Raw genomic sequence first — 17,925 nt, forward strand, 5'->3', positions numbered from 1 at the left:
GGTGTGACTCTCCAGCGCATCAGCTCATCTGGGGTAACTGACTTCATACATGCTGCTACCCTTGCAGTACCCTGTAGCAAATGTGTAATGACATACTCTCCTTCATTAAATGGTGCACAGTTTCATTTTATTGCTTTGTTACTCAAATGATACTCTTTTTGAAGACATGCTATTCCATCTACAGAGAAAGTATGATTGGTCATCTTGGGAAGTGTCAAGAAACATCTTTTCCCATACTGCAGTCAACATTTTCCACTTTCATCCAAAAATTCCTTTGGAACTCTACTTTTCCTACAAATCTGTATTGCTGTCACCTTTCAGTAGAGAGTACCCTAATAATCAGCACTTTGCCTCGTTTCAGTAGGAGATTTTGACCACAGTGCATGCATCCTAAGATTAGGTAATCAGCATGAGCCTTAAGAGTCTCAGTTCACATATGAGAAAGAGTAAACCACACCACAGTATCACCTTTTTCTTTCCACTGTGAAGAGGACTACAAAATAAGCTCCCAATTTTGGCACTTAATTGAAACAGCTACAGTGAGATTGGATGACTTTGGGTCCCTGTGACCAGCTAAGCTATACACTTTTAAAATTATTGAATTATTTAATGCTAAAATTCAAAAGAAGTGAAAACAGCAAACTTTCTGTCAGAAGACCTTGTCAGTTACTGGGGGGTGAGGGACATCTGACCATTCGTAGGGCATAGACGCTCTGTGGTAATGCATACAAGATAAAACCTTCAGAAATCTGTTCTATTTTTTGAGGAGTTGACTCTGTACATAGCTGATTCATCTTGACAGAACTTACCCAGGGGCTGACAAATTCAAATAAAATAGATTAGTCACAACAGGACTTCTGTGTGTCTCCTGTGATAAACTGAGTTATTATTTTCTTCTAATTACCTGCCTGTGGCAGGTTTTGCATGGTTTTTATACTGGCATGTGTACTGCTTGCATATCCTTCTGTATTAGCCAACTTTGCTGTGTTCTACATATGAATATTTTTCTTACATTTCTTTTTTCATTTGCTAGTTTTAAGCATTTTACTTAGAATTCTGAGATTAAGTGGCAATTAATTAAATATGTCTATCGTCATGTCTCAAACAAAAAAGCTTCAGTTGTATTTCTATTTAATGCTCTCCTCCAGAACAAACTGTGTTTTCTTTTTCCTATTTTAATATTTTACATTTCATTTAGAATCATAATTCTAATATCCATTACCTGGATATTTTCTTTTTGTCCTTGATAGCTGATACAGAGCTATGGAGCAGTAATGCTGTTTCACAGAGGGATAGTGGCAGTAACTGGAAATGGCATGTTGTGAAAGCCGTTTAAGAAGTCAGCATTCTGCCATTATTATACCATAGCCACAGATAGGTATTTCACTATCACATATCAAGATAATAAATACCTTGGCTAAGGGTATTGACTGCAATCAGTGGGGCACTAAGAAAACTTCTGAAGAAAGTTTGGAGTATCAAATACTAGTTTTGAATAGTTTTTCTGGGAAGCTTGTAGGATTAATTTAATGGACATCTTTATGGTAATTTCACAATCAGTTTAGTCTTGCAGTCTTTTACCTCATCATTTTATCCAGTAAGCTTCTCACTTACTCAAACTGGGGTTAATCTGCTCTCTACAGTAGTTGGAACTTGATGATCTTGAGGTCCTTTCCAACCCTAACTATTCTATGATTCTATAGCTATCTGTTCTCTGTTCTCTTCTCAAATGTTTTGCCATATTTGTCAGATGTGATGATTTATGCTATACCAAACTATCTAGTCTCCATTGGCTTGTCTTTCTCTTCTCCAGATGTTTTTCTGATTATTTTAGAAGTGCCATAAAATCCATAACACGTGCTTTCGTGGATCTGCAGACTCATAGCAGAAGCGTGTTTAGTTTCTTCTGGTCCTTAAGCAGTCTTTCAGTTAAATATTAATCATCAAAAGATTTGACCCACTATGCTGACAGCAGTTTTTAGAATGTTTGAATGGTTAGGGCTGCTATAGTGAACATTTTTTACCAAATTATGGGGATACTGTTAGTTTGGTATGCAATTCAGTTACTGCAGACAGATGCAGGTTTGAACCTATGTCCACAGTGTCTTCAGCCACAACAGGGAAGGTGCAATTTAGGAAGAGTTTTCACTGCAGAATTTCAGTTCAGTTCAAAATAAACAAGATATTTTGCAACAAAACCAGATGCTGAACCAAAGAATGCCCTTCTCCAGCTGTTGCTCAGTACTTTACCAAATCAGCCACATTGTGTAGTACTTCCAGAGCAGAGCACACTGTTAATCCTTCCTGCATAACTTCATCAGAAGTGTTCTTAGAAATTTCCCTTGTGTCATGGTTTAAGCTCAGCCGTAACTCAGAACCACGCAGCCGCTGTCTCACCCCCCACCCCCACCCCCCTTCCTCCTCCCAGCTCCTGGAGGGATGAGGAGGAGAATCAAAAGAATGTAGCTCCCACAGATTGAGATAAGAACAGTCCAGTAACTAAGGCATAACACAAACCACTACTGCTACCACCAATAATAATAATGGTAAGGGAAATAACAAGGGAAGAGAACACAACCACTCACCACCTGCCAACCAATACCCAGCCTGACTGAGCAGTGATCTCACCCTTCTGGGTAACTGCCCCCAGTTTATATACTGGGCATGACGTGCTGTGGTACGGAATACCTCTTTGGTCAGTTTGGGTCAGGTGTCCTGTCTCTGCTGCCTCCCGGCTTCCCCTCCTCCCTGGCAGAGCACGAGACTCACAAAGTCCTTGGTCAGAGTAAACATTACTGAGCAGCAACTAAAAACATCAGTGTTATCAGTGCTGTTCCCAGGCCAAAAGTCAAAACCACAGCACTGCATTAGCTACTAAGAAGGAGAAAAATGGCTGCTACTGCTGAACCCAGGACACTTTGTCAGGAAAGAATTGACATTTTTGTGCTATTTGCTACTTGAGGATTGAGTCTGTTTTACTTAAAACAACTGGACTCTTGAACTTAATAGAGTTTTGTTCGGCATCTATATCATCACACTTACTGAGGAAACTTTGTTTTTCAGCTGAAAGGAACCTCAGTGACGCTCTTGCCTATGCCATAGGGAGCTGTGCCATATTGATTGCTTGGAAGAGTATGAAGTCCCAACTCAGAAAACTTAGGAATGGAAGAGGCAAAACAAGATGAAAGACTCTTTCAGGATTTAATTTCTCTCACTATTAGAAAATGCCTAAAAATCAGCCTATCTCATGTCCCTGCCCATGGCAGGGGGTTTGATACTAGATGATCTTAAGATCCTTTCCAACCCGAACTATTCTATGATTCTATGATTTATGGCCACTTATTTCAATGCCAATATTACCTTTTGTCTTTATGGTCAGAGACAAGTGCTTAGTGATACTTACCGTCTGTATTTCCCGTTTTTTGTCAACGTGAACATGGAAACTTCCCACTACAAGAGGTTGTATTTGGACTTAGTTATTTGACCATATATCCTCCTGATCTGCAGTGCTGCTGAGCCATTTACTGTGAAAACATAGTATCATAAAATCACAGAATGCTTTGAGTTGGAAGGGTCCTTAAAGATCATCTATTTCCAACCCATCTGCCATGAGCAGGGACACTTTCCACTAGACCAGGTTGCTCAGAGCCTGTCCAACCTGGCCTGGACACTGCCAGGGATGAGGCATCTACAACTTCTCTGGACAACCTGTTCCAGGGTCTCACCACCATTACATTGAAGAGCTTCTTCCTAATGTCTAATCTAAAATTGAGTCAGAGATGGGATTTACACTAATAAAATCATCTGCTTGGCATTGGTCTTTGGTCTACAAATGGCGTGATATAGACCAACTGACTCATGTTCACACTGCTTAGGCCTGGTTCCTTTTAGAGCAGAATGGTTGTATACCCATCTGTATAGTGGTTGTTTCCTATTTGGAATAGTACTGAAAGTGTGTATGGCTTGGAGGGAGCTACACTTGGTACAGGCACATCCACAGGAAAATAACATCAGGGAGCAGAAGCTACAGTGTCAGACTACGTAAGTGCTCGCAGCAGTGCTGCTTTGCAATAGACTCAGCTATGGTTTGACTTGTGTAAAGACCCGCAGTAGAGCTTGCTCAGGATGAGGAAGAATACATGAATGTGTTACTGTCAGAGTTACCAGCACGCACTACTGAAATTATACCAGCCTTTGGACCAACTTTATGCTGGAGGTAGGAGAGCAGACAATTCCTGCAGTGGCATAAGTGAGGGTGCAGATGAACAACACAGGTTCCGGTGTGCAACCTTTTGGTACAAGTAAAGCCCTCAAAACCAGGGAAGTTTTTAAGGGGCAGGGTCAGCTTATAGCAGATTAGTACCTTTGTGTCGTCTGGCTCTGGTGCTTCTACGATAGTATTCAGAGCCTTACAGACAGTTAATTTATTGTCCGTTCATGTCTCGAGTAACATTTCATTAATTCACATTACTACATCTTTTTATTTTTTTTCAGGAGTTAGATCTACAAACTATGACTCATGAATGCTTCCTTTATGGAAGAAAAAGAAAAAAGAGCTTTTTGCTGAGGAATATGATTTAGCTGGTTCAGAGACAGTGGAATTTGGCTCTGCATCACCACTCTTACAACAGTTTTTCAGGCATAACTCTAATGCAAGGTGCTTTTTGCACTTTGAGCTGCTTTCTTTTAGTATCTACATGCAGCATTTGGATAAGGAGTATCTATGGGCAACCTAAACAAACATAGATTACTTCATGTATGTTAATATCATTATTTTTATAATTAGTAAGGATAATTCTTTTTATAATTAGTAAGGATAAAAGCCTACTTTAGTGCTGTAAAATCAGGGAAGACTAGTATGAGCCTCAAAGGGACATCTGTTTGAAGACTGAACTCGGTGCCTGGCCACTCCAAGATTCAGTCACCTCTAGGTAATTCTGTATAGATACTTATCTAGTGTATTCGTAACTATAAAGAGACAAATTCTACAGTCCTCTCAGTTACTCCAGTGCTTGCTATTGCCTGCTAGCAGTTGTTTCCCCTCTGTTTCAATTATTTCTGACCTGAGCACATGAATCCTGCTGAAAACATTTAGTCAATACTTTAGCAAGTTCCTTAAGAAAGTTAGTGGAAAGAGTTTTATTGCAAGGGCACAAGAGATCTCCCTCATGGTCAGTTTTGGAAGCAGGTATTTTTTGTGACTCTCTGTTGCATTTGTCTTCTTTTTAGGAAGCCCATGTCCCAGATGCTATAGAATGAATGGGTCTGGAAGCAGCTGTGCTTTCTTCCCTTGCCTACACCGTGTAGTTATCAATCTCTAGTTTTATTTTTAACATGGCATGCAATTTAATAAGTGTTTTGAAAACTATATATTGATAAAATGTTTTATTTTCCCAGGATTTTTTTTATGTTTTCCAGGAAATTATGTGGTAGAATCTCAGAACCAGAAACCTAACTTTATTTCTACTAAAGAAAATACAAAATTCCCTTTGGCTTCAAGCACTAAAATTCAGGCCAGGATTGGAAATTTTGAACTTGCCTCCTTCAGCATGTCAAAGAATCAGACTATTGTCAACTATCTGAACATCAGCTCACATGCCTCATTTTTTTAAAAAAAATCGTTAACACAGTTTTCTTGTAAAAAGTAATAAGTGAATGGGCTGCCAGAGCTTCCAAGCTAGGGTCATGATTTGTTTCCTATTCTGAAAAAATATGGGGACATAATGTAATGATACAAAATTCCACCCAAGCCATGGCAGGACCTGCAGATATGTTACTGAGGGGTAACAAGATGTGTTTATGAAGTTCCCCAGTAACTATCCTTATATATGCTTTTGTTCTTAAGTAAGAGATAATAAGATGAGCCTTTGACTTCCATGAAAGGAAGGTCTTCTAGAGGTCTTTTTTAAGGTGAAGTGTTGGCCAAGAGGTAGTCACTGTGAAGTAAATGACATGCAGAAAAGTCATCCCCGAATTTATGCATGTCACTTGTTTGCATCTTCAAACCTAAAAGCTCTGATTTCATTCTGCCAATTGAAAATTATTTTAGCATGGAAAATGAGGTCTGTTTATCTTAATCCTTCTGGGAGTAGGTCCGATCTGTATTTCTTGGGAAACTGCTTCAGTGAACAATGCCAAAGACTTTTTTTTCATATACAGTCCTTTTTTTTTCAAACCACATGTTCACATGGCTCAGTGCAAAATGCCATGTTTTCCAAAAGCTTTGAAGAAAAATATGTGAAATGTCATAAAGTCTATAAGAAATTAAAGCAGCTTTGAGAAAAAGGACAGAGTTGACTTACACCTACACAAAGTATAAACACCTTTGCAGATAAACTTGATGATGAGAAAAAAGAGAGGGCGCATCTGGGGAAAAAATCACATTGATTGAACAGCGATAAATCCAGGAAATTTCTGTTACGGGTGTGTAGAACTATTTTCAGTAGTCCATAAAGATCAGAAAGGATTTCTGCAGAAGAAGATAATATTGAAAACAAAGTTTAAGCAGAGAATATTAAAACTTTGAAAGTATCCTCCCAAAAAATTACCTGGCAGTTTATACAGTTTTTCTTGCCAAAAGTTTTGATTTTTATCTTCAAATAGACCTTCCAGCTGCTTAGTGTATTAGTGCTAGTCTTCCAAGAATTCTTTTGATAACCAGTAGAAATCTGGTCATGCAAACACTTTAAGACAGTCAATAATAAAAGAACTCAACCTTTCATTTCCTGAAGGAGGGAAAAAAGAAAGTTTTGCCCTATTCTTGTTGACATGCATGTATGTTTCTTATGACACAAAAATTAAATAAAATCAATGTCTTTCTCTTTTGATACCCATTTCTTTTAAAATCAGAAATCTTTAAGATAGTGTCACCTTAGACATTTATTATGTTGTTGTTTGAGGGAAGTTTCTAACTTAATAGAGCCTTTTGTGAAATACAATTAACAATATACTTATCTTGCAAAGGTGCTGTGTGATATTTAGTGAGCTATCAGCACACTGAGCCACTTCTTCCTGTTTGTGCCTGCTCTCTGACTGCACATCTTAGGCTAGCGGGCAAACCTCTCTCTTGCATCAACAATGTAGGTAAATTATTTTACTGCTAGTAGCACATAAAAGGTACCTGGAAGCACTTAACTCATTAATAGCTAAACAGGTCATTGAGTGAGTATCATTTGGGTTTTCATGGAACAGCAATCATACAGCTCCTTTCTCCCATTCAGGAAACGAAGATTTTCTCTCTTCAGTGTGGGATATCCCATTGGCCAGTTGGAGTCAGCTGTCCTGGCTGTGTCTCCCTCCCAACCTCTTGTGCACCCCTAGTCCTGCTTGCTGGCAGGGCAGCATGAGAAACTCAAAAGGCCTTGACATAGTGTAAACGCTGCTCAGCAACAACTAAAACATCAGTGTGTTACTAACTTTATTCTCATCCAAAATCCAAACCACAACACTATTAACTCTATCCCAGCCAAACCAGAACAAATATCATCATGGTCACTCTAGATTAGGAAGTGTTACTATATGAATATGTTCTATGGTTTTATTCTTCCACACTTCTATCATCTTAAAAAGCAGACACATTTTTTATTTATTAAATTAAGCATGCCATGATGCATGGTACCTTTGCTGTTTCATGAGTGAACTCAAAATGAATTAGATTGTTCTGTCTATGACTATTAGGAAAGTTAATGCAACAAGCGATTAGTTGTGATTGACAGTGTATGAAAGTCAGTGCTGAATTTACATGCCTTGTGTCAAGGAAGATTTGCATACTTTGTTTTCTCTCTAACAAAGGGATTCATCACTACCTTGATTTTAGTAGTCATTCCCTGTGTTTAATATATGGCTGAATAACAATCCAGATACAGAATACCTGTGCTGAGAACCTGTCTTAAATTTGTGTTTTGAATATGATAACCCTTAAAATGTTAATTACATTTTAAATGGAACAATTTGTGAATATTTGGTTTCTGGACTGTCACTTTTACTGTATGGTTTTATGTCCAAGCTCAAGATCAGAGCATCCCGACACGTAGGAAGTCAAGGAAGAGGGCCAGGAGACCTGCATGGCTAAATAGGGAATTGCTGGGTATGCTTAAGTGGAAGAGGAGAGTTTACAGGTCATAGAAGGAGGGGCTGGCCGCTTGGGAGGAATATAAGGCTGCTGCTAGGGGATGTAGGAAAGCAGCTAGGATGACTAAGGCCTCCTTGGAATTAAAGCTAGCGAGAAGGGTCAAGGACAGCAGAAAGAGCTTTTTCAAATACATGGCAGATAAAACTAACACCAGAGGCAATGTAGGCCCGCTGATGAACGGGATGGGTGCCCTGGTGACAGAAGATACAGAGATGGCAGAGTTACTGAATGCCTTCTTTGTCTCTGTCTACTCTGCTGGAGGCAGTCCTGAAGAGCCCTGTACCGCTGAGACCTCAGATGAAGACAGGTCAACGGAGCGGTCTGCCTTAGTCGATGAGGAATGGGTTAAAGACCAGTTGAGCAATCTGGACATCCATAAATCTATGGGTCCAGATGGAATGCACCCACGGGTGCTGAGGGAACTGGTGGAGGTCATTGCTAGACCGCTCTCCATCATCTTTACCAAGTCTTGGGAAATGGGAGAGGTGCCTGAGGACTGGAGGAAAGCAAATGTCACTCCCGTCTTCAGAAAGGGCAAGAAGGAGGACCCGGGTAACTATAGACCAGTCAGCCTCACCTCCATTCCTGGGAAAGTGATGGAACACCTTATCCTTGGTGCCATCTTAAGGCATATCAAGGATAAGAGGGTTATGAGGGGCAGTCAACATGGCTTCACCAAGGGGAAGTCATGCTTGACCAATCTCATAGCCTTTTATGAGGAAATAACACGGTGGATGGATGATGGCAGAGCGGTGGATGTGGTCTACCTTGACTTCAGCAAAGCATTTGACACGGTCTCCCACAGCATCCTTGCAGCTAAATTGAGGAAGTGTGGTCTGGATGATCGGGTAGTGAGGTGGACTGTGAACTGGCTGAAGGAGAGAAGCCAGAGAGTTGTAGTCTATGGGGCGGAGTCTAGTTGGAGGCCTGTATCTAGTGGAGTGCCTCAAGGGTCGGTACTGGGACCAGTATTATTTAATATATTCATCAATGATTTAGATGAGGGAATTGAGTGTACTATCAGCAAGTTTGCTGATGACACTAAGCTGGGAGGAGTGGCCGACACGCCAGAAGGCTGTGCTGCCATCCAGAGGGACCTGGACAGGCTGGAGAGCTGGGCGGGGAATAACTTGATGAAATATAACAAGGGAAAGTGTAGAGTCCTGCATCTGGGCAGGAACAACCCCGGGTTCCATTATAGATTGGGGAACGACCTGTTAGAGAGCAGTGTAGGGGAGAGGGACCTGGGGGTCCTAGTGGACGACAGGGTGACCATGAGCCGACCCTGTGCCCTTGTGGCCAAGAAGGCCAATGTCATCCTGGGGTGTATTAGAAGGGGGGTGGTTAGTAGGTCGAGAGAGGTCCTCCTTCTCTTCTACTCTGCCCTGGTGAGACCTCATCTGGAATATTGTGTCCAGTTCTGGGCCCCTCAGTTCAAGAAGGACAGGGACCTGCTGGAGAGAGTCCAGCGCAGGGCAACTAAGATGATTAAGGGAGTGGAGCATCTCCCTTATGAGGAAAGACTGAGGGAGCTGGGTCTCTATAGTTTGGAGAAGAGGAGATTGAGGGGTGACCTTATTAGTGTATCTAAATATATAAAGGGGAGTGTCATGAGGATGGAGCCAAGCTCTTCTCAGTGGCAAACAGTGATAGGACAAGGGGCAGTGGGTACAAACTGGAACACAAGAGGTTCCACTTAAACTTGAGAAGAAACTTCTTCTCAGTGAGGGTGACAGAACACTGGAACAGGCTGCCCAGGGAGGCTGTGGAGTCTCCTTCTCTGGAGACATTCAAAACCCGCCTGGACACGTTCCTGTGTAACCTTATCTAGGTGTTCCTGCTCCGGCAGGGGGATTGGGCTAGATGATCTTTTGAGGTCCCTTCCAATCTCTGACATACTGTGATACTGTGATCTGTTTTGACTGTTTGCATTGCCTATGGAAAGTTTAACCACTAGGATGTAGCAGAGCTTTCAGCCATAATGAGCATCAGTATGATATAGAAAAAAATCAACAAAAACTGGTACAAAAGTGGGGAAGATCTTACTCAGTGGGAAGCACAGAAATAGCAATAACATACTGTGATACTATGATACTGTGAAAGGCATCTACGTACATAACATATTTTTAAAGAAGAAATAACAGTTGTATGAAAACATGGTTCATTTTTCAAAGGAATATGTTTATATAAATTATAGAGTTTCTTCTTCTATTGAACGTTTTTTATGTTACACAGTTTTGTCATAACATTTATTGTAGCAGTCTTTTGATCTTCTATGACTGTACTTTAAATCAGAGACATTTCATTGAAAAGATTGAGGTGGTGACAGACCCATCTTCACAGTGTTTGTTACTCTTAACCAAGGTCTAGGGATTCTGTATTCTTGGTTTCTAGATCTGAAAAGTAAGTATTATTACACTTTTACTGTCTGATGAGGAAAAGCACAACTACGCAATGTCCTACTTCCAGGATCCAACCTGAAGCTCTGCCTGTTCTGTTGAGGATGGGAGCCCAGGAATCCACAAAGAATTGCATCCTTAAAGATACTCCTTAGGGGAAATCATAGAAACGAGAGATGGGAGTGGTTGACTGTGCTGCAGAGCTTTCAGGTAGTGGTGTGAGAGGTGTGAACAAATCACAGCTCAGCATTTCCTAGAGTCTCACCAACTGCCAGCAGAGTTTGTGAAGTTGCTGTACACATAAAAAAAACCCCAGTGATTATTAAGAGAAAGTGCATATTAGCACTACAGCTGTGTAATGACAAAAAGGAAAAAGCAGACAGTATTTATGCATATAAAGCCATCTTATGAGCTCTGATGACATTTTGGTTCCCTATTTGTTGTTATTTGTGAATACATAGCTGATTATTATTTTAGTCAAAAAAGTGTTAAAGAAAAGCAAATATAAATGTTAGTCTGGCTGATAGCTGTAAACATGCACCTCTAAAGTAATTTGTCTGTGTTTACATCATGGACTTGTTCACAAATGTAAAACAGGTTTCTTTTTTTAAAACATAAAATATTACATCAGGGAGCATGACCACTATCACATGGGAGACTAATGGTATAATTATTAAATACTTTAAATAACTTTAAATACTGTTTATTTAAATACTGTACCTTTAAAGGGTAGGTACAAAGATGGAGACTTCCTTTTTACAAGGAGTCACACGGAAAAAAGAAGAGGTAATGGGCGCAAGTTAACTACTGAAGAGTTTCTGACCTGTCACAAGAGGAAAATTTTTCATAATAGTCAGCCATTGGAATAATCTCCCAGGGTAGTAGTGGATTCCCCAGAGTTGGACACTTCTGAGATTCAGCTGGAAAGGGTGCTGAGACATTTAGTTTAGATCGTGCTTTCCCTAGAAAGGTTGAACCAGATGATCCTTGAGGCCCCTTCTAACTTCTGTGTTCCGTGATCCTATGATTCTATGAACTGAGCATGAACTGCCATGCTTCTGCTTACCCTGTGCAGTCCATACATATGCCAGCATTGCTACATTCATATTAGTAAGCTAACACTTTTGGACAGTGAACAGATTTCTAAAATACTTGAAAATGGTGCAGCTAAGTCCATCAACATTTTCTCTGAAACTTGGCTGACTTTCCATCTTTCCATTACTAAGTCTGTAGAACAAATTGCATTGATCTTAGCACTTACATATGCACTGTGTCCTTCTCTCCTTATTGTCAGTTTTACGCATACAGTCTCTGTGTGCTGTCATATGTGAAAGCTTCATCTCATAAGGAAACATTTTCAAAATGAAGAATCAATAACATATAATTACTGTATGTTTGAAGTCACAAGGGTTAAAATATTGTGCTCAGACTGGCAATCTGTTTGTCCTGCTCTGCAGAGTTTCTGTTTTGCTATCTTTTCCACAGCTTAGTCACAAGAAAATGGCGCTGGCAGTTGAGGTTTCAACAGAGGACCAGAGCATTGGCATGTTTCACTTTAATTCTTTTCTTTCTGGTGGCTGGCAAACTAGGTGATGTGAGTTGGTTTGGGAGAGTCAAATAGACTAAATCGCTCACTCAGAGACAAGCAAGAAACCCCATGAAGCCATTCAGGATTCGATCTTGTTAATTTCAGACCCATGTACCAGCTACTTCCCAGAAGTGCTAACAACTTTGTCCTTGCATTTCTGGGCAATTTTTGCTCCCTTTTAGTTTCACCAAAGTGATAATGTAATCCAGCTGGAAAATCCTGACTGCATGCAGTGTTGTGCAAACACCTTGATACTGAAAGGTAAGACATAATTAAAAGCTGACTGGTCAGTGGGAATATCCATGCCTTGCAGGAGCATTCAGCTTCATGATTTTATCAGTCAAAGTGAGCAAGGACAGAAACAGGGTTGGCAACATTTCCATATAGCTAAGCAAAAGGTCATTTCTTTATGGACGTAACATTCACAAAAACATCTTAAGGAAGGCACAGTATTCAGCACAACAAAGAATGCTAAATTAGGCAGCAGCGCCTGCTAGAAGGCTGCTTAGTTTTGCCGGGGAATAGAAAAATCAATCCTTTTGCGAGCGCAGCGGGCGGTTATCACCCTGTACGCTCAGGGTGGTGGCTTCCCCTCTTCCTGATGTTGCAGATGTGCCCGAGGTGCACGATCGCCATCTAGTGGTCACTGGAGAGTAAGGAGAAGGAGCCTGTTGCCGGGCTGGCATATGAAGCATTTTATGGGTGACAATATGTAGGATTTCAGGCTTTTAATAACGTTTGTACTTGCCCGAAAAATTCCTCACTAAGAAAGAAAATAATAAAAAATCAAGAATTTTACCTTTTTTTTTCATTTACATAAAGTGGACTTTCTGTAGGTTTTCTTTCTTGGCAGTTTCACAGCAGGCACAAGAAAACTGGGTGAATGCTGACATGGTAAACCAATGTAGTCAATAGACATAGATTATGCATGCAGAAAATGTTGGAGTTGATGGCATACCTAAGCTTAGTTTTCATTGTTTCTCACTTGGAACACCTACAAATCACATAGCACAAAGATATTAATAAAAGACACCTTCTCACCACCATGCATTCTTTTCCTGTAATACTATGAGATATTGAATCAAGAAGCAAGAACATCACATCATGTTAGGAGGAAAAGGTTCTGTTTCCAGATATAGTGAATTTTCTACATGACCTTTTAGCTCTTCTCCTTTAATTGTGCAGTTATAAAATTGCAGCATTATTCAGCACACTTCCTTTTTCATGATGTCCATTCACTGAATGACTTGGTGATAGCAAGAGCTGATGTCACAGAGCATGGTAGTGTCACAGAGGCATAGAAACAAGCAGAAAATCTTGCCTGTTTACAAAATATACATAAATACAAAATGCAGTATGTAAAATAATGATGCTATTATTCTTCTATCAACCATGAGTAATTTCTTTTAAATAAATACCTTCTATATTCTTTAGGTATTTAAAAGATAGGGTTTTGCCAGGGTAGGTTTCTTCACTCCCCTAATAGGTAATGGAAATGGAAAATCATTACCTATGTGCTCTGCCTCTTATAATTCTTTTTTCCCTGGTACTCTGTTCATCTCTACAGCCCAGAAGAGCCAGGTGACTTTGCTCCCTGATTAGGCATGGAAACAAGTAGAATCTTCTTATAACAATTTAGGTGTTACAGCAACTACATCCTCCATGCCCCTTCAGGCTAATGCTCCCAGCTGATAGAACTGAAATAAACATGTATTGAAGAAGGCATAAGCCCCCTGCATTTCAGTGCTGAATGCCAATGTACCTAAACATTTATTAGTAAGAGGGATACAGTTAGTTTCTGATTGCTGTCTTCTATACTGTATGAAGCAACTGAAAATGTTGCATAAGTTGAGTAAGATTCAGTCTGTTTTCTTATACTTCACTGAATCTTTCATTTGCTTTTCTTTCATTTTTAATAACGACTGTGTGCAGCTGTAAACCATTTTCAAAGGTAGTAGTGTTTACTGGTTGCATAAAAGCAGTCTTTTGAGACTGATACATGTTATGATATGGATTTATTTAGTTTTAATCTTGTGTTGAGAAATGTTTTCTTTCCTTGTTTTAATTAGCTATCAGTATGGTTAAAGGATTTGTTTTATTGTAACCTAAAAATGTGGAATTTATTAGACAAGGTCAAACAAAAGGAAATGAATTCAAAGTATATTCCTTTATTTTACCTCTGTTGTCATCAGAAAGTTCCTCCTGAATGACTTTAATTTGCCTTGCCACTCGGGTTTAGCCATATACTGAGACAAATAGGAAAATCATTGTAAATATTTTCTGGATATTTTTATTTACTAAGATTTAACAATACTCTAGATGCAGATGGTGAAGTCCTACTCTCAAATTCAGCAAGTTACCCATGCCAGTATGCCTAAACTGGGGAAGTTTAGACTGGATATAAGGAGGAAATTCTTTCCTGTTAGGGTCGTGAGGCACTGGAATGGGTTGCCCAGGGAGGTTGTGAATGCCCCATCCCTGGCAGTGTTCAAGGCCAGGTTGGATGAAGCCTTGGGTGAAATGGTTTAGTGTGAGGTGTCCCTGCCCATGGCAGGGGGGTTGGAACTAGATGATCTTAAGGTCCTTTCCAACCCTAACTATTCTGTGATGCTATGATTATAGTCCTGTGTTTAACCCTTTTCATGGTTCAGAGCTTTTTCATGACTGAAATGTCTTGCTGATGCCTGTAGTTAGACTGCACAAATCTTGATCTGAATGTTCAGGACATTGGCAAAAGATGACAGGGTTTCTAAGCCCTCATTCACCCTGCCACCCATATTCCTGCTTTTCTTAGACCAACTCCAGGAGGTCCTATGCTCTTATGCCCTAACCATTGGACCCTTAGCACTCTGTGGTCAGGACTTAAGCCCTCTGAACTAGTAGAAGAAGACACTGTGTCACTGGTAGATAGAATACCGATGCCTGTGGAAAAGGAGAATTTTGCCATTTGATCTATGGGTCAGAAAGTTAGGTCTCATGTCTTGTTTTTTGTGATGTATCCCACCATTAGAACTTTGATACTTTCTCTTCCTCTGTATGGCTTTGAACATGGTACGAAAAACAGAATGCTGCTGTGAAAGGACAGTCTCTTTCTTAACTTAGGCATTGGCTTTAGGAAGATGGAGTCAGATATTAAAGATACTTAGAAAAAAATAGAATCGGTTGCTGATGGTAAATGTAACTTTTAAAAGAGCAAAAACTGCAGTAAGGCAGATGTTAACTAAGAATTACTCTTCTTTTTGACTGCAAAGAATTTCATGGTTTTGGATCCCTTACTGTCATTCCTTTATTCTGTTTCCAGTTGAAACAGTATTTGCAGAGATAGTTAACAGTATGGTTCCTGGCATCAGTATTAAAAACTTCATTACTTTCAAGTCACATATGTTAAGTAAGAATGTACATTCTTAGTGGTGATTGCTTTCTAATAGCTTTAAGAACACCTGGATCATTTATATAAAAGACATATTTTTAATTTAGCATCACAGATGAGCACATGTTATTTTAATTGGGTTAATTGTGCATTTTTGTCCATTCACAGTATTGCTTTACTGTGGCAAATGGCCCAGTGTGTGTGTTATAAATACTTTGCATGACATTCCCTCTATTTTACTAATCTTCACTGTGACTTTCCCATTGGTAATGACTAATGACAGTTTCCTAGCCAGCAACTTTTAATAGATTCCTTTTTTTTCCTCCTTAATCTCTGCCTGTCCTCAACAGCACTGTTTTGTTCAATAATTTAATCAGTTCAGCAACAGTATAATATTAGGTAATTGAACCATTACTTTTTGAATTTTTGAAATGCAAAATACCCATGAAGTAATCACTGATGGATATTTCACTATTGATAGAGACCACTCTCTTTTCTGAAGAAACAGAAAGGGTTTTGCTATCTATGCTTGAATGCTTTTTCTTTCTTTTTATTTCTGTTCCTTTGTCCTGAGAACCATATGCAGTAAATAGGAAGGAATCCAATAACCAGAAAAACTAACAAAGAGGATTAACATTTTTTGCCTATCCACCATGAGCTTGTTAACCATTCAACACCTACATATCAAAGGAGTGAAAAAATTCCATTCATCCCCGTCTTCTTTTATCAGTGAAGTTTTATCCACAAAACAGGCACCCCCTGAGGCAAAATCACTTCCAGGTTCATCCCGCCTGTGTTAGCAGAGGAAACAACGTAGATGCAATTTCATTGGGAGAGCCGCAGCACAGTGCTCCTGTGATTTAGTGTAATTTTTTTGTGAAACTCATGGGCTCTTGGAATTTCTGACTAACCCCTCCTTTCCCTGTGGATGGAATCAGATAGCCATCTGGTTTGTGCTATCTGTATGTTGCTAGCAGCTGCTATGTTTTGCTAAGGGCAGCACTCCTCATGCTCTCTGTTTATCCAAGATAAAAACTACATGGAGCAAAGCAGTGGTGGAGCAGAGCTAGCAGGTGGCTTTAGGACAATTCTGCAATTTCACAGCAGTTTGTGAGATTTCACAGTTTAATTTCACAGTTTAATTGTGTTCTTTCTTGGAACAGAGAATTGCATCAAACAGGAATGCCATACAAGCCCTAACCACAGTCTCTATTTTGAAGCTTTTATTGCAGAGATGAGGAAGGAGAAACTGGCTGAAGCATCTTACAACTCAGACATTAGGATGAGTTTGAATCTTAAGTTTAAAATTAGTAGCATGATAGCCTTTATTCGAAAGCAGTTTCTGAACACATAAGCCCCCTCATAACTTTTTTTTTTTCATCTTCCCCTCTCCCCAGATGATGTAGGAAGTTCAACTTAAAAATGCTATAATGTTTTTTAAGGCACCACATGTGTGTTAATGCCGCTACCTTGGCTACTGGCCTGAATTTTGAAACAGCTCAATAGTTTCAATGGAATCTGTCTTTTCTCATGGGTGCTGCTGAAGTCACAGGAAAAGACAAAATCTGCCTTTGGAGACATTTGTGGGTTGTCAGTGAATCCATCTAAGGGATTATCCATGTGTGTCCAGGCAGAAAAGGGAGTCAGTCTGATCTGATACGAAACCAATTCATATTCAATTGCAAAAGGAAGAAACATGGTAATTCATCTGGAAAAATTCCCTGTGAAGGAAAAGAGGAGAGCTGATACCCTTTAGAGAAAGGGAAAATATAACAGATAAAAGATTATTGTTTGCTGATATTGAAAACTTTCAGGGAGGCTTAATGCCAAACATTTTCATTTTTCCTCTGACAGGCACAAGCATATTTACTGTTTACGAAGCTGCTTCTCAGGAAGGATGGGTGTTCCTTATGTACCGAGCAATCGACAGTTTTCCCCGATGGCGTTCATATTTCTATTTCATCACCTTAATTTTCTTTCTGGCCTGGCTTGTTAAGGTACTGAAAAACGTGTTATTTTAAACCTGTCTGCAATGTAGATCATATTAGAATGAATTTCTTCTCTTTTCTGCTTGCTGACCTTTGTGTCAGCCATTCTTTCTTGTTCTTTTTTCAGAATGTTTTCATTGCAGTCATCATCGAAACATTCGCAGAAATTAGAGTGCAGTTCCAGCAGATGTGGGGGTCCAGGAGCAGTACTACTTCAACTGCCACCACCCAGGTGAAGCACTTGGGATGATAAGATTTCCTGGGGGGTTGATTTGGTTTAGTTTATGAATGAATAATAATAATAATAATAATAATAATAACAAAAAAATACCATGTTATCTGATTTATTTGACTTTGCATGTTACCGCATATAGTTTGAAGTCGATACATGAATTTTCATACAAAATTAAATTCTAGGTTATATTATCCAGCTAGGTTTTCTTAAAAAA

The 17,925-nt window shown here is 39.6% G+C and overlaps 1 protein-coding gene across 5 annotated transcripts in view; it reads left to right on the forward strand.

Annotated features, from left to right (window-relative positions):
• Positions 1 to 17,925, forward strand: part of NALCN (sodium leak channel, non-selective) — a 227,095-nt gene that overhangs the window by 58,176 nt on the left and 150,994 nt on the right. For all 5 annotated transcript variants that reach the window (XM_061349282.1, XM_061349283.1, XM_061349284.1 and 2 more), the window contains 2 exons: positions 17,343 to 17,485; positions 17,604 to 17,708. In XM_061349282.1, coding sequence (XP_061205266.1) covers positions 17,343 to 17,485; positions 17,604 to 17,708 — 248 coding nt within the window. The remainder of the gene's footprint in view (positions 1 to 17,342; positions 17,486 to 17,603; positions 17,709 to 17,925) is intronic.

This window comes from Neopsephotus bourkii, unplaced genomic scaffold, assembly GCF_033783945.1.
Source record: "Neopsephotus bourkii isolate Nb327-2 ecotype Australia unplaced genomic scaffold, CSIRO-AGI_Nbou_v1 NB_398, whole genome shotgun sequence".
NCBI classification, from domain to species: domain Eukaryota; kingdom Metazoa; phylum Chordata; class Aves; order Psittaciformes; family Psittacidae; genus Neopsephotus; species Neopsephotus bourkii.